Source organism: Protopterus annectens, chromosome 8.part0 (assembly GCF_019279795.1).
Source record: "Protopterus annectens isolate FY-2018-M chromosome 8.part0, PAN1.0, whole genome shotgun sequence".
NCBI classification, from domain to species: domain Eukaryota; kingdom Metazoa; phylum Chordata; order Ceratodontiformes; family Protopteridae; genus Protopterus; species Protopterus annectens.
Genome location: NC_056741.1, coordinates 738,893,188 through 738,919,893, shown reverse-complemented (window position 1 = coordinate 738,919,893; position 26,706 = coordinate 738,893,188). Strand labels below are relative to the sequence as shown.

The window sequence follows — 26,706 nt, the reverse complement described above, 5'->3', positions numbered from 1 at the left end:
TGTGAGTGTGTATTATCTACTGCTGGTTATTCATTGTTATGCCTGAAATTCAACCATTTTACTGATAAATGTCAACATCTAATTAAAATCTGTAAAATGCGATACAACTAGTAGATAGTATGTTGACTTTTAAACCTGAGTCTTTTTTTATTTATTTAATATATATTTTGTTCCTCCCCCATTGCAGACCTTCCATCTGACTACCTACTGCTTCATTCCAGTTATTCCTAAATAGTCTCCTAGGATTGCTAATTTCTGGACTATGCTGCCTTATGTCTTGTTTGAGTCTGTGGGCCATAGCTGTGAGGGAAGGGTGTTTTTTAATCCATTCTTCTGTGTTATCTACCAAAGGAAATTATTCTGTCTTCTGAGGGCAGTTTTGGCTTATTACCACAAGGAGCAGCTGATTGATAGTGAGGTTTTGATCAAGTCATGTGGCTTTGGTTCACCATCGTAGTTGTACACAGACTTGTAGACATTCCCATGGGTTTGTACACATGCAAACATAATATAAAGACACAGCAAGAAGTATTTTAGGTGGTGTTTACTGGCAGACCCCACTGCCTTTTTTGAAACGAGATGAGAAGTACTGGTCTGTTTTGAGATATACTGCTGCCCCCCTCCCACGCACTCACTCTTTCTTTACTGTATTAATATTCTTAGTACTATAAATGTATTGAGCTGTTCTACTGCACAGCCTCGTCGATTTCGGATCCCATGGCAGCAGGAAGCAGGCTTGGGAATAGTGAATGTGTGCTTTGATTCTGATAACCAGTTTTCCATGAATAATTTAGTTTCTTCGAGTAGGTTTGGAGTGATGTACTTCTTGAAACATTAATCAAAATCGAAGTGCAGAAAACAGCGCATGTAGTTTGTGTAAAGAAATCTGCAAGCACAGAGATGCTTCTTCACTGCTCTGTGATTTGACACACCTTTATTAAATTTGCAAACCTGCAGATGATTACAGCCAACTTTCCTGTTCACTGGTGGTGTGGCCTAGCCACAGAGATAAGCATGGTTTGTGTGTTTCTTCAGCATTGCATTTGTAAGCTAAAGCTGCAGATCTGACCTGCAAACTGTGTTAAACTCTTTGTTCGCCTGAACACCAAAGCCATAGTAGTATGGTAAGCTGCATTAGGCTTAAAACAGAAGTTAAGGCAACATGAATGCGATGCGTACAGGAGGAGGTTGAAGCTTAAATGCCTTGTCTATCTGAAAACAAATGCGGTACAGCCTGCAGACTGGTACAAACTCCTCCATTTATCCAGTCAGCAAGAGTGAATTAATACCCAATACTTGTTGTCTTTTACAAGTGTGGCCTTTATGTTTTGTAATCAGTTTTATGCAATGTGTGGTGAGCAGTATTACAGATAACCTCTCTGCTTTCTGAAAAGGTCCTCATATTAGTTGATACCTTATCAGAGGGAGTGTCCTGAGCTTGATACAGGGGTTGGTTACATAAAGGTGTGTATGGAGCATAGTATTTCAAGGTTCACCATGAGAAGACTGCATCATTCGAGAAATGAATGTTGCCTTGTCTCCATCTCTGTCATAAAAATAATAATGTGGCCAATAATCATTCATGATTAAAGCAATCCTAGCAATCTTTTCTTGTATCTATCAGGTAAAAATATTAAAAATATTGTTAACAGTATATAACGTACTGAGCACTTTATTATCCTAGCCTGGATAATAAAAATACATTCATTAGGTTTAGTAATCAATGACGTGGATTTATGTACCATTAATAATTATCACTTCAAATCATGATTCTTTCTGTTCATTCAGCGTTATGCATCTGACCACAGCTACGGTAAGCTTCAAGTCTGAGTTTATGTACCTTTTTGCTATGTATTAGCACAGTACATTTCAGACATTGTTACACTATGCAAAAAATGGTAAATGCTTGAGAGTCTGGGGGTTGGTGAGTTAATTCTCTGCAGAGTAGCACAATGTTTAAGATAGCACAGGTGCTGTAGTACCACCTGCAAGACTGTTGTAACCCCTGCCAGCACATACATGCACACAAACCAGGTATATGCCTGATTTGAGCAGTTTATAACACATTGCACACATTTCAGCTGCATGACTTAGTGTTTGGGTGGTTTATCAGAATGCAGTCATGCACAGCATGTGACTGCAGCACAGACCTTCAGAGAATTTAGCTGGCAACAGCACTTGTACAACTCTTGCACCCTTAGGACTCTTTGTTAAGTGAAAGTTAACTGTGAACATTTCAGTAGTGTTGGAAATTCAGTCTCTCTGCTAAGCTAGACATTAAGTAAGACGATAAGTGGGGGTTACAGTGGAAACCTTAAGTCATCCATCATACACTTTATTTGGACATACTCATGTAGTGTATTAGTGTTTGATGATGAGTCTGCGTAACTGCTCTGCATATAATAATGTCAAAGAAGGCTGAAGCTACAGCTTTCATGAAACAATGCTGTAAACTATCAGCAAGTATGTCACATTCATTATCGCAAAACTGCACAATCCAGAGTTGTGTTTTGCAAACATGTATTATATGTGATTATGAACCAATGGTACCTCTGATTGTTGTTTCCTGCTTAACTATGAACCAATGGTGCCTCTGACTGTTGTTTCCTGCTTCTTTATAGTGAAGGATTAAAAAAACAGCATTTGCCCAATGCTATGTGCAAGTTTTATAACACATTTTATGTATATTGAAATGGATCATATTGTTATGCCATTTTTCATGTTGAATTTTTCTTAGTTTGCAATATTTCTTCATTATCATGTTTAAAATTCTTGAGAAAATTTGCATCTTAAGTCTATTTTTTTTTAAATATCAAGGAGTTAGATATCCTTCCATAGCTCTCAACTCCATTGGTCAAGATTAGGGGAAAAATTAAAAAAAAAAATAAGTGAGACAAGGGCCCCAGATCAGCAACAGTATGTAACTATTTCTCTAATTCACTCAAAAATTTAATACAACAATGGGTTTTCCATCAACATGCACTTTCAGAAGAATAAGAAGCATGATAAACCTATAAACCTTTGAAACTCTAATGCCTAGCAGGACTAACCACTGAGTTTACATGCTCTCCACCTTTTTGAGGGCAGAATAATTTTATATTTTTATGACACATTGTTTATCAGGTATAATACTTTTTTTATTTTCCCTCGTTTCCTACCTCTGTGTATCTTTGCTGTTTCAATTATTTCTTCTGTCCAATTGACCTTGGTATTGGGCGCATGGACATTGTTCTAAAGCTTTCCATTTTGAAGTATTTTATAAAAATGTCACCACAGAATCAATGTTGTTCAGCAGTCATGTAGCACGTGGCTGAGACTTACTTCTCCAAATTCCACACTGCATTCAGTTGCATTTACAGATCAGTTGTTTAAGTTCCTTAGTAATTGCTGAACTGCACTCCATATAATATGCTAGATTTTAGTACATTAGTTGTTTAGGTTCCACAGAGATGGCAACATTGTATGCAGCATGATATACTAGACTGTGTTTCATTTGTAGGTTAGTTGTTTAGGTACAGAGAGATCTCTGTACTGGAGTGCATACTGCATGATACACAATCCAGTGTATTATGCAGCATGCAGTGCAATACAATTTATCACTGTTTTGTACTGCGTGCTGCATGATACATTGGATTGTGTTACAGTGGCTGGGCTAATATATGCCTTTGGGCAGTTAGCCCAGTACCAACCTATGAACCTATTTGTAGGTTAGTTCTTTAGGTTCCACAGTTATCACTGCCCTGTACTGCCTGCTGCATGACACACTGGATTGCGTTATATGGGTAGGACAGTTGTTTAAGTTCCACAAAAGGCACTATACTTCATACTGCATGGTGCACTGGATTGTGTTAACATTTGTTGGTTATGTTTTTAAGTTCCACAGAGATTACTGCACTGCATGTTGCATGGTAAACTGGATTGTGTTCCATTTTTAGGTTAGGTATCATTGCACTGCATGCTGCATGATAGAGTATTTTGTGCTACAGTGTTGATGAGGCTTTTATGTTTCACATAGATCACTGCACCATATGTTGCAAGTTACACTGGACTAAGTAACATTTGCAGATTAGCTTTTTTATGGTCAAAAGAGATCACTGCAATGCACTGCAATCTGTATAAGATCATAGGAAATTACTAGGCTAACAGCCCCAGGGTCCTTACAAACCTAGCCAAGTTTAACCCGCCTTCCCAAAGGTGTCTGGTTCAAGCAGACACTAAAATCAGCACCTGTTGTCCCTGTCTAAGGTGCTGATCTTAGTGTCTGCATTAACAAGACATGGTTGATGATACACTGGATTACAATACATTTGCTTATTGGTAGAAATAATTATGTAGCCTTTGTTAAATCCTACCTTTCCTCCACTTCCTCATCCTTTCTCTACCTCTCCAATGCCCTGTTCAGTGCATCCATGGATTCCCTCTCCATTGCACATTCTAGTGTTTTTTTAATGGGACCACAGTTCTGTCTGTACTGTTTGTAAAATAGTAGTTCTATGGGTGATGAGAGCAGTTGATCCCTGCAGTCTCTTGCCTGTGGTGTTTCTGCACTGTCTTTTCTTCTTAGGGTGACCCAGTGTTATTTCCATTACATGATCTTGTAAACTGATACCATGTTCCATATGATTGCTTTTGTTCCCATTGAGAAGCACTTTATCTCCTGTAGTCTCTGATTGTTTCATTTTCCCTTCATCCCACACAGCTTTCTGTTTTTGTTTTTTTTTTCCTCTGGACTCCTTAAAACAACATGATGTCCTCTCTGCATGGGTGTCAAAAGCTATACAAATTATTTAATGTGTGCCCTGACCAGAGCCTAGTAGAGTGCTTCTTAGTTTGTCTCCTTGGCAGTACACCCAAGTATTCTGTTTACTACATCCATTTACCACACCATGCTCTTGTCCTGTTAGTATGTTATTAGTGCACTCAGATCCTCTTCCTGTACTTACACTCCTTTCAGTTCATACTTCAAATCAGAGTAGTTGTTTCCTACCATAACACCCGCATTCTTTTCCTCCTTTGTCGTCATTTATTCCACTCCTTCTGCCTGATACTGCAGGTCATAGTTCTTGTAGCTTGCCGTCACTTCAAGATGTTTTTCATGCTCTGTCACCATTAGAACTGCTCCAACTTGCTGATACATTGCACCATAGGTGTTGTAACCCCAAAGCAGTTCTTTACATTTGTATGTAAGGAATTTAAATTGCCATTTTTCTGTTCACTTAATCAGTCTTTCCAAGGACTTCCTTATAATCTTCTCTTCATCCTCCACTGGTGTACCTTTCTTTGTCACTGAAGCAACGGAGAAGGTTTTGTTCTCTTGTTCCTCTGGTATGTGTGAAATGAACACACTGTGAGGAGTGCTTGACCCAGGTCCAATCCCTGCAATATGCTTCTATTTAACTTTCCTTATTCCTTGTTTTGCCCTCTAGCCACAATGTTCTTTGTCTTGCTCTTCAGCCACAATGCAGTCCAGATCCTTATTATTGGTCCAGCTCCCAGCACCTCCAATTTCCTTGCAGTCAAATTTATGGGACTGAGTGAAATATCTTGGTGAATTTTAGACAGATCACATCTTCTTTCTTCTGTAACACAGTCATAAAACTGGACTAGGTCCAACTGACAGCTCCTTCTACTTGTATACCCTTGCTGACAGTTGTCCTGGAGTTTGATGTTGTGTAGGAAAGTAACCAGCTTGTCCCCTTAGTGTTAGAGATTATGAATATAAGGCTGAAATAATTCTGTTGTAAATATGCTGAAAGATAAAGCATAGAATAAAAAGTTTGCTTGAATATATTTATAGAGTTTAGCAATGTAAAATGGGCATTCATACTATATCTGTACCAGACAGGCTTCTCTTCACAACATCAGAAAAAGCCTAACAAAGCAATATTGGAAAGCAAGTATTATATGCTTTTCTCATGTTTGCAGAACAGTTTACAAATATCCATTAACAGACAGGAACAGCAGCAGAACAGCTTGTACAGATGTTTCCTTTCAGATTTCTGTTAATGGCATCCTCACATCAGCAAAAGTGCTTACAAGTAAATCACAAAAGGACAATAGAAAAGTCTACCAAGAGGAAAAAACAAAATCTATGTGTATGACTAGAACTGTATATAACTGTATTAATTCAGATATGTTAGAGGTATTTTGGTAGAAACACACTTGTTTCGAGGTATTGTATGGAAGTCATCATCTATACTGTTTGTGAAGAACAACTTTGTAAATATATGCTACAAACTGACAGAAAGAGTATGTGTTATTTGTTATAAAAATAAGTTAGCTGTAACTGTGCTTATAGCTGCAAAATATATTTCTTTATCAGTGTGCAATTTGAAAGGCTTGGTGCTTTAAACAGTCTACAGATGGAGTCATGCAATGTTCTGTGTCTCTGATTCAGCAGTAAACAGCACAGCAAGACTATGTGTCTTAAGACGACTTTGGATCCAGCTCAGCATAGAAGCAGCGCAAATTAAAATGTATTTTTCAATAGTGACCCTGCAAACATTCCTAGCCTGTATCCAAAAACAGGGGGAGTGAGTGGATAATGCCTTGTATAAGGTCACTCTTGTAAAAGCACAGTAACTAACGTTTATGTGAAGTGCTTAAGATTTCTACAGTTTTCTACAGTTTGCAGCAATAATACAGTTTATTAGACGTCCAAATCCGGAGTGAGACTACAATGCAGGAATGTGAGCAGTGCCATAAATTCTCCAAAAAAGGTACAATACAAAGTTGTAAGACTGAAACTGCCAGTTTTGCTGTACCAACTTCACAAGTGACTACAGAGACTTTTCAACCGTCTACAGTAAAGCAGCCTGGCCATCTGCCTCTCTGTTGACTGGTAAGAAAAAATTTCTGTGTTACATACAGTATAAATGCCATAAAGGTAATAATAATAATAGAATGAAATGTATATACAGCATATTAGCAAATGTAAAACCTTATTAGGGCAAGTTAATAGTAAGGCATTATGCAAATGGATTGCAATATTTGACTGGTATCTGAAACAAAATCATGTGTCGGATAAAAAACTTTTATTGTGTGTACAATGTCATAAAAATATAGTGCATGCCACTATTCAAAGGTTAAACTGTACAGACAAAAATTTTAATGTAAAGAACCAAGAAAAGTTAATATGCTGACATTATATTCAAATGTTAGACAGTTATGTTCTGCCACCAGATGTAAATGGTTTATTTCAGAATTGAACAGTCAAATCAGTTACTGACAGAACCTCTAGTACATTTTGTTACAAAAGAATGTAATAAACTTCTAAAAGACAGACACAACTAGTTCAGGAAGCTTAGACAAGTTATACATACATTTTTTCAAAAGTGCTTAGGAGTTTCAGATTCAGCAGAACAGGCTCCTGAGGCATAACAGGCAGACTATGAGGAAACTCTTGAACAGCAGTTGCAGGATAAAGAAAATAAATTAGCTAAACTGACAAGAGACTGACTTCCTGCATACACAGCTAATCTGTGCAAAAGAAATATATTTTATAATATGTTTGTGTTTTGAAAATGTTTAAATATACATGGCAGGATGGTAGAATCTGATGTCTGGACAAATCATTCTCAAATGTTTAACACTTCCATTCAGTTAAAGCAATACATTTATCAGTAGTACAGTAAAATAGACCATATAACTGCTATTCTAATAGCATAGTCAAAAGGTACACAACAGCTTTAGTGTATAAAAATCAAATGAAAATAGTTAATAACAGTAAAGATTTAAAGTCACAAGACTGACATGCATGTATTTTCTTTTTATCTGAAGTACAATGCACAAGAATAAAAGGCAGACAACAGCAAATATAAATAATGTAAATATAAGTGTGTTAGTTAAGCTAATATCTATTTGTTTTTTACATTTATTGTATAATTGTATAGTAACACCACACCAAACAATTAAAGTTCTGAATTTTAAAAAGAAATATAATCACAGATGGTATTAGTCAAACAGTTTTTGTAAAATTAACGGCAGGACAGTTAAATAAATAAAAAATACTGAAATCCATGTAAGCTAATTGTAAAATGTCTATTTATGTAGTCTAAATTTATAGTTATGCAAATCACAAATACTTATTATATTCCTAAATGTTTTACAACTGTAAGTGTATTAACAAACGATTTAAAGAAAAATGCTAAAAGGTTAACTATAGTTTACAGAGTTTAAAATGTGAGCTCAGACCTTCCCAGGCTGGATAAATAGAGAAAATGTTAGGAAAACAAGATCAAAACCAAGACTGATTGCCAGACATGTGGTTTATATTTTTCTAAAACATTATTGGTATTAAATTGTTAAAATGTTTACATGCAACACTATTTGGTAATTGTAATAAAACATCACAATTGTGCAACCATACCCTTAATAATCAGTTTGCAAATAAATGTTAAAAGTAAAAAACCTTAGTTACATCAAGTACAGCCAGCAGATGGGCTATAGTATACATACAGTTAAAATAAATTATGCAGAAAGTTATAAATACCTACTAGTAGTAGTAAACAGAAACAGCTTTATAAAAATCAGACAAAGGTTGTTTAGTAACCTAATAAAGCAAATGTATAACCAACGTATTGGGCTGGTATACATTCTATTCTCACAGCATAAAGCAAATAAACAATACTGCAGTATACTACAGGGGGAGGAGCACTGTCTCACTTTTACACTGACTGTATAAGCAGTACTGCACAAGGGTCAGAAATAGAGCTACAGGAAGAAATAATATTTCATTCCTTCTTGACTATACTATTTTTTTGGGGGGGGACAGGTATTAGTGCATAAGAAACACTGGTAAACAGATTAAATCTGAAAGTCCAATATATTTTATGCTAGTTATTTTTGTATTGTTTAGTATTAAATTGTAATTACAACCTGTTAAACTGTAAAACTATACACAAGATTTAAAATTGCTTTATTACAGCTATACAAGAGAGAGTAAAGATATGTAGAAAATTGAACAAGACTGGTCACCATTTTAATATGTTTTTGGCACAACAATGTTTGTATAAAAAAGCATGAATGTTTCTAATTGCTGAGTATGTAGATTAAAATAACAGAATGCATGCCTTTGGTGCCAATTCCACTAGATATTTCTAAAGAGACATAAACATTTTCCAAGATTTTGCTTAATATTAATGTTATTAAATTTGTAAGACTAGACTAAATGTATTTTACAGTCTTTGTATGTACAAATGCAGAAGAATTCAGTAAAATGATAGTCTTTGTATGTACAAATGCAGAAGAATTCAGTACAAATTAAATTAATGACTAGTAATGAATATGTGTGAAAAAACATATTAAAAAAAATGGGTCCAGGGTACCTACTAGATTGAAATGCATGAATAACAAACAGTCTGTGTAAATACATATTGTACAGGGTACATTGTAATAAGTTCAAAAGTAATTTGTCAAATTGTAATATTATCACTTGGTTTCAAGTTGCAGTTTTATCATTGGTTTTTGGACCATCATTTTATCTGTACTAGTATTGATTACCCCAGCTAGAGAAAAAATATATTAAAATATTGTATTCATACAGCTAATGGACTAATACGTAAACAGCATTTTTCATCAGAGTATATTTCACTGTCAATTAAAGTTTATGGGCAGTTCAGAAATATAATCACAATGTTATGATTAAAATGACATTGAAACTGTATATTTTCAGCAGTGTATATAAAAATGCTTGCAGTAGCACATAGTTCTTGTCTTTTATAGATATTAGCCTATTTCTAATCTTTTGATATAAAATTATTAATAAAAGTAAAGAGTTAATTCAACAGTTGCAAAGAGTAAATGGAACAGTTCTAAGTCATAAATTAAATTCTGTGATTGCAAAAGAATAAATTAATCAAGTTAAAAATAAAACTAAAGCAGACACAGCTCATAACCAATAAAAATATTTTCACAGAGTGGTCTGCATAAAAAGTTGTTAAATGCATTCAGTTTTGGTAGTAATAATATCATTGTATTAACTGTGTAAAATTGCATTTTGACTTGTATCAAAAAAGACTAAAGGTTTTGTTTTTTAATGTGTTTCTATATGATCTAATCAAAAATACATATCAGTATAAAGTGTTTTGAGTGTGTTTAAAAAAAGAGGGAATTGTCAGAGATTATGAATATAAGGCTGAAATTAATTCTGCTGTAAATATACTGAAAGATAAAGCATAGAATAAAAGTTTGCTTGAATATATGTATAAAGTTTAGCAATGTAAAATGGGCATTCATACTATATGTATAGTAGACAGGCTTCTCTTCACAGCATCAGAAAAAGTCTAACAAAGCAATATTGGAAAGCAAGTATTATATGATTTTCTCATGTTTGCAGAACAGTTTACAAATATCCATTAACAGACAGGAACAGCAGCAGAACAGCTTATGCAGATGTTTCCTTTCAGATTTCTGTTAATGGCATCCTCACATCAGCAAAAGTGCTTACAAGTAAATCACAAAAGGACAATAGAAAAGTCTACCAAGAGGAAAAATCTAAATCTATGTGTGTGACTAGAACTGTATATAACTGTATTAATTTAGATATGTTAGAGGTATTTTGGTAGAAACACACTTGTTTTGAGGTATTGTATGAAGAAAGGAAAGTCATCATCTATACTGTTTGTGAAGAAAAACTTTGTAAATATATGCTCCAAACTGACAGAAAGAGTATGTGTTGTTTGTTATAAAATTAAGTTATCTGTAACTGTGATTATAGCTGCAAAATGTATTTCTTTATCAGTGTGCAATTTGAAAGGCTTGGTGCTTTAAACAGTCTACAGATGGAGTCATTTAAAGCTCTGTGTCTCTGATTCAGCAGTAAACAGCACAGCAAGACTGTGTGTCTTAAGAAGACTTTGGATCCAGCACAGCATAGAAGCAGCCCAAATTAAAATACATTTTTCACTCAGGATTGTCTACATGACTTTCCCTTAACAGTGTTGTTAATAATAATGCAATTCTGTGGACTGAACACTTTTCACACCTCCATCCATATACATGGGTACCACACACACACCCACCCACACACACACACACACACACACACACACACACACACACACACACACACACACACACACACACACACACACATATATATATATGTGTGTATGCCTTCTTCACAAAGTGTTTAGACACTTGTCTTCTGGTCCATGGCTGGAGAGGTTTCCCAACTGATAGATGTTTATAGACTTACCCTTCTGTACTTCAGCTGATTTTCAGAGGACCCAGGTTATGATCAGACATGCTTATGCACTGCTTCTGCTCATTGCTATGAAAAAAAAACCTCCTCTTTTGAGATCACTGCCTTCCGATGTGCAGATTTCCTTAAATGGGGCACCAGACCCAGTAACTCCTTATTATTTAACTAGTCTTCCTCATTGGTCAGTAACATAGGTTCATAGGTAGGTACTAGGCTATCTGCCCAAGGGCATTTATAAGCCTAGCCAGAGTGTGTCAGCTTTCGCCACCCCATTGATTAATTAACTGAGCCTCTGTCAAGAAGAGCCAATGAAGTGATCCCAGAGGTGTATTTTCTGTTACCCATCCACTCATCAAGGTTTCTCTTGAAGAGTGTTAGTGAGGGGCTCTGCCTAATGTAGTTAGGAATTTTGTTCCAAAGCATGGGGAGTCTCTGTGACAGGAATCTATCCCTCCAGCATGTTCTATTTATTGTTGTGGCGAGGTTTAGCTCACTAGAGCAAGTGGCTCACAGTGACTTGGATTTCTTTAGGTGGAGCATGTCCATCAATTCTGAGTTGGACATGGCTTTGTAATTCAGGCAGAGATCACCTCTGAGTAAGCGATATGCCATTGAGTACAGCCGGAGATTTTCCAGTCGGGCTGCATAGGACATATGTTTGAGGCCAGTAATCCTCTTGGTGAGGTACTTTTATGGTCTTTCCAGCTGTTGGAAGTGTTTTGTGAGGTATATCCCAAATGGGGCATTGTACTCTATGATGGGTCTGATGAGTGACGAGTAGAGGGTCACTATAACCTCTTTATTTCTAGATGCGAACCCTTTAGTAATTAGATGGGCTACATAGAAGGATTTCCTAACTACTTTGGCAATATGATTGTCAAAGGAGAGATTACTATCTACCTGGGTCCCCAGATCTCTTATTACCTCTTCTGTATTAAGGGGGCTGCCACCTATGTGGTAATTCATGGGTGTTTTGTTTTTCCCAAACGGGATGACTATGCATTTTTTTGGCATTTAGCTTGAGACCATGACTTTGACACCAGGTGTCCAAACCAGTAAGGCCCTTTTGGAGAATGACCGTGTCAGCCGAAGAGTCAATTATGCCTCCCAGTTTGCAGTCATCGGCGAACTTGGTTAGCCATAGTCATCCTGTGTTTGCCTGTACATCTGAGAAGTTTATGACGAACAGTAGGGGTCCCAGGACCGAGCCTTGTGGGGCACCACTTGTGACTGGTTTAGAGTCGGACCTGGAGCCCACTATTCTTACCATGTGAGTTCTGTCTGTAAGTCAGTTGGCAACCCATCTTGTGACATAGGGGTTTATGTTCAGGCTGGTGAGTTTTTCTATAATTCCCGAGTGGGGAATGGTGTCAAAAGCCTTGGCGAGGTCAGGGTAGGCTGTGTGAACCACCTTCCCCTCATCTATGACCTTGGTGACTGTCTCGAAGAAGTAAACCAGGTTTAGTAGGCATGATCTGCCCTTAACAAAGCCGAACTGGGTCAGGTCACATGTTTGGAGGTTCCCAATGTCTTGTTAATGAGTTCCATGATGATGTGCTCCATAGCCTTGCAGACCAAGCTAGTCAGGCTTATGGGGCAATAGTTACCAGGGTCAGTTGTGGCCCCTCCTTTGTGGAGCGGAATAACCATTGCTGTGCGCCATTCTATGGGCACGCAGCCTGTGGAGAGGCTGAAGTTGAACAGTGTTGTGTTTAGGTGGGGGGTTAGTTTGTTATGTAGTTCATGGAAGACGCAGCCTGGGACATCATCTGGCCCCACTGACGCTGTGCTTTTGGCTTTTGAAAGGGCTGTTTTCACCTGTGCGTCTGTGATTTCTGGGGCACTACACTTTTCTGGTATTGTTGTGGGCCCTTTTGGGGGTGAGAGGGGGGTGCAGTTTGCACTGAATCTGTCTGCCAGTATGTTGGCAATATCAGTAGGTTCAGTATATTTTGTGCTCTTTTGCACTAGTTCAGTGCATATCTGTGAGTTGTCACTTAGATTCTTAACATAGCTAAAGAAGGCTTTGTGGTTATCTTTCGAATCCTTGGCTATTTTTCTTTAGAAGTTAGCCTTACATGATTTTATGAGGGACCTTAGTTTCTTACTGATACTGATCAGGGATGTCTTTCCTTCTTGGGATTTGCTTTTTTTCTGAACTAGTTTCCTCCTTCTATTGTATAGCCTGTTTATGGCAGGGGTCCACCAGACTGGTTTTCTTCTCTTAGAGGAGTGAGTTTTGGTTTTGCTAGAGATGGCACAATCCATGCATCCTTGTAGGTGCTCATAGAATGCTTTTGTAAAGGTTCCTACATCTTGGATACTGTTATCCTTTAGCACAGGGGCTGTGAAACTTACCACCTCTGTCTGAAGTAAGGTGAAGTTTGCTATAGAAAAGCTTTTCACTGTGGTTTCCTTGGTTGAGGGTGGTGGTGTGGTGTGGACATCCAGAGTGATTAGTTTATGGTCTGATCTAACCAGTGATGGGTTGACCTCCGGTGCGGAACACCTGTCGCCCATGTTGGTGATGACCAGGTCCAATATGTTTTCACCTCTGTTAGGGGAGTTTACCAGCTGATCCAGGGCATTCGAGTTGATAAATTCCAGGAAGCACTGGACCTGGGAGTTTGTACTTGAGTAGTTTTCCCAGTTAACGGTCGGATAATTGAAATAGCCCAATATCAGGGTGTTCGGTAGGACCTTCATGTTTTCCAGTGTCTCCAGGAAGGCGGGGTGGTGGTCCTGGGTCATTCTTATTATACAACTAGCCTTCCTCATTGGTTAGTACCACTGAGTAACTCATTATTATTTAACAAGCCTTCCTCATTGGTTAGTACCACAGAGTTACTCCTTATTATTTAACTAGCCTTCCTCATTGGTTAGTACCACTGAGTAACTCATTATTATTTAACAAGCCTTCCTCGTTGGTTAGTACCACAGAGTCACTCCTTATTATTTAACTAGCCTTCCTCATTGGTTAGTACCATTGAGTTACTCCTTATTATTTAACAAGCCTTCCTCGTTGGTTAGTACCACAGAGTTACTCCTTATTATTTAACTAGCCTTCCTCATTGGTTAGTACCATTGAGTTACTCCTTATTATTTAATAGCCTTCCTCATTGGTTACTACTGTTGAGATGCTCATTATTTAATTAGCCTTCCTCATTGGTTAGTATCACTGAGCTACTTAAAAATGCTGTAATTTTCTGAACAGTAGCTCTACTGAATGATGCACTGTTGAATGGAATTTTGTTTCTGTAAATCTTGTTGAAACCTTTTTATTTTTGGCAACTCGACTGCTACCCATAACTATATCCATTATTTTAGATAATTACAGCTACAACAATTCTGTAATCATTCATTCATGTATTGTATGCATTATGTACAGTCCTTGTTCTTTACCTGTACGTCCTGTTGAGTTTTAAGCACCTTACCTTTTTGCATTGCTCCTCTTGTCTGAGAAGGGTCAGTTGTGATCGGTACCTAGTTACCAAGTACAAAAGCAACATCTTGCTGAATTTCATGTGTTTTTCCTTATAGTAAGGAAGGTAATACCTAACCATCAACCCAGTTTTCGAAAAGGGTACCTGCACAAGAATTATGGACATTTTTTTTCAGAGACATGGGCAGTTAGAGATGAATGGTGCTGTAAAAGTGATCGCCATTAGCAAAGCAGAAATTTTGCATATTTTTTTAAGTACTGCTACTGACGTTTAGAACATAAATGTTCTATATTTTAACTCCTTCATTGTTTCAGAGTTTTTATGACTACACGATTATTACGTTTTCTTTATTTTGCACTTGTAGTTGATAATACATTGCATTTTTCTTTTCTGCTTTTTTTCTGTTCATAGTTGCTTATGGTAAAGGAATTATTTAAATAAATAAGATTTATGTTAGAAATCTAGGCAACTAAGCAGAGAAGACATATTGAAAATGGTTCAGGATAAGGTTTGGCCCACAACCACCCTCCTCACATCTTTTCCAGCAGCAAGTATAACTACTCCCAAAAAGTGATGTAACAAAGTTGTGCCTGCTTTGAATTCCTATATAACATTGCTGCTGTGTTTACTAGGAGAAAAAGGATGCAGTTTGAAGAGAAAAGGATTTTAGGAATCAAGCAGCATTTTTGACAAAAGTTGACACAGTTTGAGCTAGACGTCTGCCACAGACAACTACTTTTAGGGAGTAGAAAGATAACACATCTCCCAGAACATGTTTCTCAGTACAAGGCCTCAAAAACAAATTAACTGTAACATGATCAGACTTTGCTGGCCCACTGCCATAGAGGCAAGGTACCTGTATGTGCAGCTGGTTACCTGACCTCAGTGATGAACCTGGGGAGTGAGAATACCAAGCATGGGAGAAATATGAAGCATATTTTGGGGAACGGCATGTCTAAGGCTGATGTTTTCTGACTCTGTCTCCTACCTCTCCATTGTTAATCAAGAGTAGTTAAAGAGTAGTACAAAAAGAGGTGCAGTGATGTATGCAAAAACGCTTAATGCAGAAGTGAATTTTGCCCATGCCTGAAATCATTATATATTTGCATCCCCAGGAGACACACACACACACACACACACACACACACACACACACACACACACACACCAGAATGATGTGCACAAAACAAAGGCACACGTGCACACACATACACTTGTACGTACACACACACACACACACACACACACACACACACACACCAGAATGATGTGCACAAAACAAAGGCACACGTGCACACACATACACTTATGCACACACACACACACACACACACACACACACACACACACACACACACACCAGAATGATGTGCCCAAAACAAAGGCACACGTGCACACACATACACTTGCGTGACACACACACACACACACACACACACACACACACACACACACACACACACACACCAGAATGATGTGCACAAAACAAAGGCACACGTGCACACACATACACTTGTACGTACAGACACACACACACACACACACACACACACACACACACACACACACACACACACACACACACACACACACACCAGAATGATGTGCACAAAACAAAGGCACACGTGCACACACATACACTTGTACGTACAGACACACACACACACACACACACACACACACACACACACACACACACACACACACACACACAAATGCACTCTGACTTGAGGATAAAATGCTGATGGGGAAAGATAACATAGTTCCACCTGATTGCCACATGCCTCATCAGGTTTGAGGAGCTCAGGGTAAAAGTAACCAGGCGGTCTTGTTAGGTAAATGATAAAGTAAAACATGAACAATTTGTGTTCTTTCGTATTTACTTAACGTTTCATTTTCTTGTGTCTCTTTCAGATTTTTGCAATCTTTGCATTTGCGACATGTGGGAGCTACAGTGGAGAGTTCCGTCTGAGTGTGGAATGCAAAAACAGGACTGAGAGTGCTCCCAACATCAGGGTGGAGTTCGAATATCCCTTCAGGTATATCTTCTGTTTAAGTAGTATTCTACAGAGTAGTTCTATGCCAGATTATGTGTAGGAGTAGCAGTAGCTACTTCATACGTGTAACAGTCATTCAACATAGCTGTGACTGATTTATCTTGTTTGTCTAACCCTCTTCGTTTCTGGCAGGGGTTTACATTAACTATTTACGCAGCTTAAAACAGTAAGATTTGGACCCACAGACCTTTGACCAGAAAATGAAAAATGATGCCAAAAAAATTAGTTTGGCAGCCAGACTAATTTTTCCAGAATGAGACATTAGACATCCATTACACGTGAATCAGAAGCTAATGTATTTCTTCAAGCTCTCAGTGACCTTAAAAGCTGAGAATGTTATGAATATTTTATATAATTTTGTCTTCTTTCAATACATTTCCATTTTGAGGAGTCAGATGAGACTGAAGCTCATTGTTTTTCTACTTCTGCAGAAAAAGCATTCCCAGCAAAACAGATGTGGGGGAAGGGGGTTCCATAAAGCATCCCCTCACCCCATTCGGAAATCATATTGCAGCATTGTGCAGAACCTAATCTCAGTAGGAGTACCCACTGAGGCTGTTGCATTTCTAAGTGTAAGGAAAAGGCTGTCACTTTTTTCTCAGTGTGTTTCTCTAGGTTATGCTTTTTGTTCCCTGGGAAACCGCTAGCTGTGATGAAGTCTTTGATGGAAAGGCCTTGTCCTGCAAGACATAAATGAACAACTTTTTGATTTTTAATTCTGACTTATTTAATGATGTTTGCTCCATCAGTGAGCTGTATACATTAAAATACTTCGAATAAGACAAAAATCCATTTCTGCTTCACTGCTAAGCATGATAAGTACACTTGTAGTTTGTAATATTTTTTACTTTTGTGTATATTGTTATATTTCAGTAACAGCATACTGAGAAGAAAAATAATTACAGCCGAGTTTTACACATTTATTCTGTATTCTTACATTAATCAAATTATCCTTAGACAGCTCTGGAATTTGCAACATTGGGTAATGTAGTAAACACTTTGTGAACAGATAAAAGAATATGCTAGGCATTTACTGATGAAAGCTGCAGGACAGTAGAGGGTGAGGCATCCTACTGAAGAAAGCTGCAGGACAGTAGAGAGCGAGGCATCCTACTGATGAAAGCTCCAGGACAGCAGAGAGTGAGGCATAAAACTAATGTCTTTCGGCTTTTCCCAGTTAGGGGTCGCCACAGTGGAACTCTGGTCCGCTAATGATTGGCAGTGGATGTTTATGGTGCTGAGTTGCCAGCCCTTCGCCCAACCTTTAAAGAAAGCACACCCATTCACAGATGCACCTACCTGCATGTCTTTAAACGTCACTTGACCTCAGGGAGGACATGCACTCTCCAGACAGTAGGCACTCCAGCCGAGAATCGAACGGGAGAACCTCTTGCTGTGAGGCGACAACGCTAACTGCTGCACCACCACAGCTAGTTGAGAGTGAGGCATACTACTGATGAAAGCTGCAGTACAGTAGAGAGTGAGGCATCCTACTGATGAAAGCTGCAGTACAGTAGAGAGTGAGGCATCCTACTGATGAAAGCTGCAGGACAGTAGAGAGCGAGGCATCCTACTGATGAAAGCTGCAGGACAGTAGAGAGCGAGGCATCCTACTGATGAAAGCTGCAGGACAGTAGAGAGCGAGGCATCCTACTGATGAAAGCTGCAGTACAGTAGAGAGTGAGGCATCCTACTGATGAAAGCTGCAGGACAGTAGAGAGCGAGGCATCCTACTGATGAAAGCTGCAGGACAGTAGAGAGCGAGGCATCCTACTGATGAAAGCTGCAGGACAGTAGAGAGCGAGGCATCCTACTGATGAAAGCTCCAGGACAGTAGAGAGCGAGGCATCCTACTGATGAAAGCTGCAGGACAGTAGAGAGTGAGGCATCCTACTGATGAAAGCTGCAGGACAGTAGAGAGTGAGGCATCCTACTGATGAAAGCTGCAGTACAGTACAGAGTGAGGCATCCTACTGATGAAAGCTGCAGGACAGTAGAGAGTGAGGCATCCTACTGATGAAAGCTGCAGGACAGTAGAGAGCGAGGCATCCTACTGATGAAAGCTGCAGGACAGTAGAGAGCGAGGCATCCTACTGATGAAAGCTGCAGTACAGTAGACAGTGAGGCATCCTACTGATGAAAGCTGCAGGACAGTAGAGAGCGAGGCATCCTACTGATGAAGGCTGCAGGACAGTAGAGAGCGAGGCATCCTACTGATGAAAGCTGCAGGACAGTAGAGAGCGAGGCATCCTACTGATGAAAGCTCCAGGACAGTAGAGAGCGAGGCATCCTACTGATGAAAGCTGCAGGACAGTAGAGAGTGAGGCATCCTACTGATGAAAGCTGCAGGACAGTAGAGGGTGAGGCATCCTACTGATGAAAGCTGCAGGACAGTAGAGAGCGAGGCATCCTACTGATGAAAGCTGCAGGACAGTAGAGGGTGAGGCATCCTACTGATGAAAGCTGCAGGACAGTAGAGAGCGAGTCATCCTACTCATGAAGGGTCTACATTAAAAGACTGAAGAAGTGTTTCAACGGGCTCCTCTTGGTCGACACGTAATGAGCGAACGCATTAATGCGCGAATGCTCAAAACAGCAATTTATTTCCCTGGGGAAGAAATTGCTTGGCCATCCCCATGTCTTTGCCCCTTTCTTCACTGTAGTGCGATCTCGGAGTTGGTATATTTAGTAAAGGAAAATACCCACAGAGCAGAAGTCTGATGGGCACAACCTCAGGATGCCCTTAGTTTGCACATTGGTCCCAACTTGTCTGGAGAAAGATCCAGGGATGAAATAAAGAAGGGGTAGGCAGTCATTGGATGGGGACACTGGGGTTTCTCTCCTTTGCAAATTATTGATAGCTTTAAGTCCATTCCTTTGCACATTCGCATATAGTAAGGGTATAAACTTATTAAAAACTGAATTACATATAGAGGTACCCAGGAGAAAATAAGTGATTTGGTAAGGTGTATAATGCTGTGCCTCATGAAGTTTTATTAAATGAGATGGGATTGGTTATGAAGTGGGTTCAGTGATGTAAGCTTCTTTGGGAATTACCATTCTGATGGGAAGCAGGTAGTGGTGGTTAGAGTGAATGTGTCTGGTGAAATACCAGTAATGAGTAGTGTGCCACAGAGTTTGGTATGAGAGTTGCTTTTGTTTAGCATGTTTGTATGTTATATCACCTTAGGATACATGAGTAGTACTAGCTGTTTACTTAGAACACCAGAAGTGCTCTGGTAAACATGGACAGGGCTAGACTGTAAACCCTGTTTAAGGGTAGATGAAAGTCAACAGCTTGCATTTCATGCAAAAAGCTCAAAGTCATACATTTTGGTTAGAGGGACATGCATTGTTAGAATACCCTTGAAGATGAAGAAGAGAGGAGAGGATAGAAGAAAAAGACCATAGAAGTTATAATTATACACAAGTTGACTGCACAGTGTGACAAGGCAATAACAAAGGCCAACATGCTGCCAGTAGACTTGCACAGGTATCATACTTTCTGTGGCACATGTTACTAGTAAGTTGTTGCAAAGAATCTCCAGCTAGGTATGCAAACAATACTGAAAAGTGGGAACAAAAGCGATAGAGAGGAGCACTGGTAATTTTTAAGAATGCTGAATTGTGCTACATGAACTGTGTAATGTCACCTGGGATTAAGAACCCTACCCCATGTTGTGTGACCTGCATAAGTGGACCCTCTTTACTAGCTGTCAAGGAACTGTAAATAGCAGCAATGATAATTAATTAGTTTACTGCTTTGTATAAAGCCATACAGTAATAAGAATTTATTATTTACTGATTAAGTGTTCATTTACATTTTATATATTTGTATAGTATTTTACCCTTAAATAAATTTTTCTTCTGTAATACAGCTAATACATGGAAGGGACCAGAATCCTCTTTAACCTCTTTTAAAAGTTAGATATGTGTTAAAAGTGGTGCCGACTACCCCTTAAAAATCTTATTTTGGAAAATACAGCTTGCAGCTACTCTTGCTTAGGAATATGCTTACACCAGAAAGCATTAGATCTGCTGCTGTCTTTCAACCTTTGGGTCATTGGATCTGACTGGATCTGAGGCAGGCACCTCAGACTCTACATCTCTCAAGCCCTGCCTCCTCTCCCGTAATGCACTGCCTTATCCGAATCTTCTCTGATCTTGTTGCCACTTCAGCCTTTAAATGCAATCACTAAAGCTCCTGGTTGTTAAGCATAATTTTTTTCAGTGTATTTCTATAACCTCCTGTGGTTTTTCTTCATATTTATATTAGGCTAAATTTTTCATGTTTTTTTTTTTGGTGTTTAGCTGTGTAAGTGTGTGGTTTTACTGCCATTTTCTTTCTTGTCCTCTTTAAAAAAAAACAAAACAAAATTTCTGATTTGTACTGCCTTGTTGATTCTGTTAGTATTAGTTTGGCTTTGAGGTTGGTCTTCCTGTTGTCTTCTGTGTGTGTGTGTGTGTGTGTGTGTGTGTGTGTGTGTGTGTGTGTGTGTGTGTGTGTGTGTGACTTTCCAACATAGTGATGGACAAATCATCTTCAGGCTTTAAAAAATGTGTGGGATGTGTCACAAGTTGCACCCTCAAAGACTCAGATGATAAATATATGTACTGTCTAGCTACAAAAGTGCTCTGGGTTCTGGACCAGAGCCTTCTCAGACCAAATGACTAAGATGGTCTTGAAGGGACTTTTACCAGTTGCTTGTGCTTCATCATCTATTTCTTCTTCCCCCTCTCTCACAAAAATGTCAGGAGAGACGAAATGTGTAAAGAAGAAAAAAAAAACGAAAGCAAGAGAGAGAGAGAGAGAAAAAGTGAAAGATAAGTCAGAGAAGAAAAAGGAGAAAGAGAGCTAAAGAGAGGGAGGATCACAAACACTTCTCTGTCTCCTATGCTTTTGACATGATGTGCCATTGGCAGCCCCTTGGTGCCAGTCACCTTCTGTTAGGGAACTGGGTACAGGGTCTTTGAGTATAGCAAGCCCTTTTTTGGCAGTGGCTCCAATCTCTAACAGGCTTCACTTCCCCTTCCTCCCAATAACTCCCACTCCAGAGTTTTCACAGAGCTGTCCCTGACTCAGATCCAGGCCTTCCCCTTTTGGGTCCAGGAGACTTGTCTTTCCTTTTCTAAACCCTCCAAGCTGTCTCCAATGGCTTCATCTAGGTCTGGCAGATCTGCCAGAAGTGTCAAGGGTACTGATTTGGAGCAGCTTATGTGCACATTCTTAAAGGTATGTGCACGTTCTTAAAAGCCCACATGGAGATTGGGATCATCTCCTCTTCCATGGCTTTCAAGTTAGAAATTCCCATTCTTCTGTTTCCTGCTGTGACTGCACCCCCCCCCCCACTGAAGGCCATTCTTTGGTGCCAGGGCCCATGGTTCTGACTTTGCTATATCCTTCCGTGTTGTCGATGTCAGCAGCTTGAAGGCCTCAAACACCTACCCCATTCTTGATGTTTTCAATTTTGACTCCTTTGCAGCCAAGAGTATCTCGGAGATGAAACTTCAGGATCCATGCCCTAGGATCTGGATCAACACTTAGGCTTTAGGCACATCAGCCTTAGATAGCTCGTTTCCAGCCTTGATGTTGTATTTGACAGAGGTCTATGTTGGGCACTGAAACCTAATTGATACAAATGTCTATCCTTCTGCATCACTGTAAACTATAAACACGTCCAGTCTACAACCAGTACAAACCCTGGAATTCATCTGATGCCATGTGGATACCATCAATCAAATTGCCAAGTTGCCTCCCTCTAGACTTACTTCCCTACAGATTCAAGCCAGCCAAGTTCTAAATTTTCAAAGGTCTCCATCTTACTTAGTTTTTTGGCTCCTTGATCTGATGGCCACGGCCATTTGTATTGTTCTTCTGGCCAGATTCAATGTGAGACTTCTTCAGTGGACCTTGTTGGTCCAGTGGTCAATTTCTTCTTATCCTGTGGACCTTCCCATTTATCTTACCAACATATGCCACTATCAGATTGCATGGAAGCTGGAGTCTCTCTGGGTCTCAGCAGGTCATCTTTTTGTTTTCTGTCTACCTTAGGACATGACTACCACAGATACTTTCCTGCTGTGGTGGGTTGGAGCATTTAGAAGGGAATACATCTCAAGGTACCTGGTCCCAGTTGAAGGTCTGTCTTCACATCAATGTCTTGCAGATGAGAGCAGTCCCCCTTGTATTGCAGGCCCCTTTGGACTTTTTCCCCATCCAGTCTGACAACATGGCAGTGGTGTAGTACACAAACAAACAAGTGGGAATCCACTTATATAGCATTTGTTGAGGCCTTGAGTGTGTGGCAATGGGTAAGGCCCATGAAACATTTTATGAAAGCAATGCACATCCCAGGGAAATCCAACATACTAGCAGACAACTTGAGCAGGAGCAGCATAATGCCTTAAGAGTAGTCTCTCAATCCAACAGTAATGGCACAAGTGTTCAGCCATGAGAGTGAACCCTGCTGTGATCTTATCTTTATTCATTCCCCTATAGCATCAAGTTCAGCATCTTTTTTGCCCGGATCCCTCCAGAGGGACAGTGACAGAGGGATGATCTTCTCCATGCTTGATCCCCCGGTCTCCTATATGCATATCCCCCCTACCCCTTGATAGTAAAATTTCTTCAGAAAGCAGCTCACTGCAGAGTGACCATAATTCTCAAAGAACCCTTTTGGCTGAGACAAGTATGGTTCCCCTTCCTGTAGCCTCATCTATTGCACACTCCCTGGGTCCTAGATCCTGTTCTACAGCTGATTTCTCACTCCTTCGGTCAGCCTCAAAGAAATCTCAAATCCCACAAATTTACCTCTCGGTTTCTCCATTTGCTATGATGACCAGAGATCCCAGGCTTTCTAAGAGAGTTGTCTACACCCTCTTTTGGGCCACGGACAAAGATTTAGATCCCTTCTTGACTCTTTTGGATGCAATTTTAGATTTTCTGATGGATTTTTTTCATTCTGATCTCAGCTATTCCACTCTCAAGATTCAGTTAGTAGTCATGTATCTAATTTTCCTGTGGTTATGATCAATATACCTGTCGTGGCCCTCAAGTTAGCAAAAGCCTTTCATAAGGGTACTTTTATTCTGAGACCCCCTGTAAGAGATCTGGTTGCTTCTTGAGATTTGTTCTTTTTCCTATAATCTTTGAGTAGACCTCTCTTTAAACTAGCAGCTGATGTGGATTTGAAACTGTTATCTTTGAAGACTCTTTCTTGTAGCTATTACTTCTGCAAACAGGGTTTAGGAACTCCTGGCTTTGTCTTGCACATCTCTTTACCTTATTTTTCATAAGAGCAGAGTGTCTGTATGTACCAATCCTTCAATCCTATCTAAAGTGTACTATGAGTCTAACTTGAATCAACCAATCCATCTACCTGTTTTGTATGCCAACTTCAGTAACAAAGGATAATACTTTATTTACTGTTTGGATGCTCATTGTCCGCTAAGATTGTATTTAGACAGAACAAAAGCCTTCAGAAAATCTAAACAACTTTTTGTTTCATTCTCCTCAGTTGGGTAAGCCTGTTTCTAAAGTGACCCTTTCCAGATGGCTTTCTGATTGTATCTTCTTCATTTACTCAATGAGAGCCATTCCCTTATCTGGTAAGCTTAGAGCTCATTCCACCAGAGTTATTGCTGTCTCAGCTGCCTTATTTTCTCAGACCTCTTTAGATGGTATTTCTGTAGCTCCTACTTGGTCAAGCACTCATATCTTTGTAAGTCATCACAAATTAGATATACAGACCAGATCCACGTCTGTCTTTGGCTCTACCATTTTGCGTAATGTTCTCTCTTGAGGTCACCCTCATTTGACTGGTTGGGGACTCTGTCCTGCAAGTTGAGGCAGATGGAAAAGACAACATCAGAAAAGAAAGTTATGTACTTCCCATAATGCTAGATCCGTGTTGTCTTCTTACTTCCACCTCAACCTTCCCTCCCACTGTTACCCCTCCCAAATTGACATATTTTGTGAGTGATTTCTCATAGACTGTGAAGACCAGCCCAAAGCCTACTTTTGGGACTATTGGTGTAGTCTATCTTTTTACCTTTATATCTAAAGGTTTCCTCCATGTGTTTCTTAGAACATAGTAGTTTAAACTCAGCTGAGGAGATTCAGGGAAGGCAGTGCATTATGGTAAAGGAGGCTTCAAAGCTGAAGAGTCTAAGGTGCCAGCAACAGATCGGATTGAATCCAATAAACCATAGTTTGAGATGGACAGAAGAAGGCAGCACATATCTAGCATTATGGTAAGTACATAGCATTCATATACATGTGCATATTCTGTATTTTTATTTATCCATCATTCTTAACAATTACAAAGACATAAGTGTGGGATGCAGTGTGCAGGTTACTGTCAACATAATTGTAAGACAGACAGAAAGGCTGGAGTAGTATGTGAGACTGACAGCACTGGCTATTTCAAGAGAAAAAGGGAAAGGTCAGGTACAAACTGACCATACTGCCTGTGGCTGTGGGGAGTTCAGGAGGAAGGATGGTTGGTAAGTTGGCATGGCGCATACCAATTGGAAGTTGATGACTTAAACTGACAGAGTGGTTCTAGAATGCTTGGTACAAATGTGGGAAGGGAATGAGGAGCTGCATATAAGCTCAATGCCACATTAAGGCAGAGTTTTGCCGCAATTTTTATATGCAAACTTTCAAAAACCTGTATTTCTAAACCCTAGTAGAGGTTAAAAGTAAGGTGTATTTGTTAGGTTGCTTGTAATATCTTTTTTTTTTTGTAGCAAAAGGCCATACCTTACACTAACTTTAACTGATGGCACTTTTTGTTCTCACCACTACATGAAACCATGGCTTTAATTCTACTTTGATCAGTCTTCTGTGGCTTATGAGTTACAGGGGTGTCATGGGACAGGAAGGATATCCTACCTTTCGATTAGAATTAATTTAATGTATATCAACAGCGGGGTTTCAGTAATGTCTAGAAGAAGTTTGCAGGAAGATTTCCATATCTGTCCATCCATCCACAACCCCTTTTTCTCATTTCTACACATGGGTTTGAGGTGTCGCTTAAACACTGACAGTCATCTGCAGCCAAGGTGTACACCACTGGGTGGCAAACCCTACCATTGTTATTGTTCTACACCACACACTCCCATCTATGGCCAATTTAGAGTGTCCAGTCTACCTACTGCATGTCTTTGGAATGTGGGAGGAAATCATTGCACCCAGAGGAAACCCGCACAGACACAGGAAGGACATGCAGACTCCACACAGAAGGCACCCCAGCTCAGAATCAAACCAGGAACCTCTTGCAGTGAGGTGACAATGCTATCTGGTATGTCAATGTGCTGCCTCAGGTTTCCATTTCTGTATAATTGCATTTTTTTCATCTTGAAGTGTAGCAATACTTGACATACTGGCACTGTGTTTCCTGTACATGCCCATCCTCCATTAAGATATTGTGCCATCCAGTTTCTTCCAGGCACAAGGTATGCATTCATGCACACACACGCACCACCATCATGATGTAGTACTGTAGTTAGTGATGTAAAAAACAAACAAACAATTTGTAAATAGTCATAAAACATATAAAAAATACACAGGCATGTGCATGCACACACTATCATGCTGCAGTACTGCAGTTAATAATAAAATAAAATATAGGAATTGTAAACATTCAGTCTTTAACCATGTAAAACACACACACACACACACACACACACACACACACACACACACACACACACACACACACACACACACACACACAGGTAAATCATATTAATTACTAAGCAAACTGCAACCATAACATCCTGGCTGTTTGCCTTCAAAGACGTTGTAGAACAGGCAGTTTATTCACATTTTAAATACACATCTAGTAAGATGCGCCAGTAAAATACAGTCAGTTATTGAGATCCAACATCTAAAAGCATTCCACTTCATGTATAATTAATAATCCCAATTAACTTACTAATTCATTCCCTTTGGACTAAGTGTCATATTTAAGAATGAATAAAGGTTCATTTTTTAAAA

At 39.3% G+C, this 26,706-nt stretch overlaps 1 protein-coding gene across 2 annotated transcripts in view; it reads left to right on the top strand.

Moving 5' to 3' along the window:
- The window catches only part of LOC122809011 (synaptophysin), a 1,240,178-nt gene that overhangs the window by 823,751 nt on the left and 389,721 nt on the right, over positions 1-26,706 (top strand). For both annotated transcript variants that reach the window (XM_044080199.1, XM_044080200.1), the window contains one exon: positions 16,561-16,685. In XM_044080199.1, the coding sequence (XP_043936134.1) occupies positions 16,561-16,685 (125 nt within the window). The remainder of the gene's footprint in view (positions 1-16,560; positions 16,686-26,706) is intronic.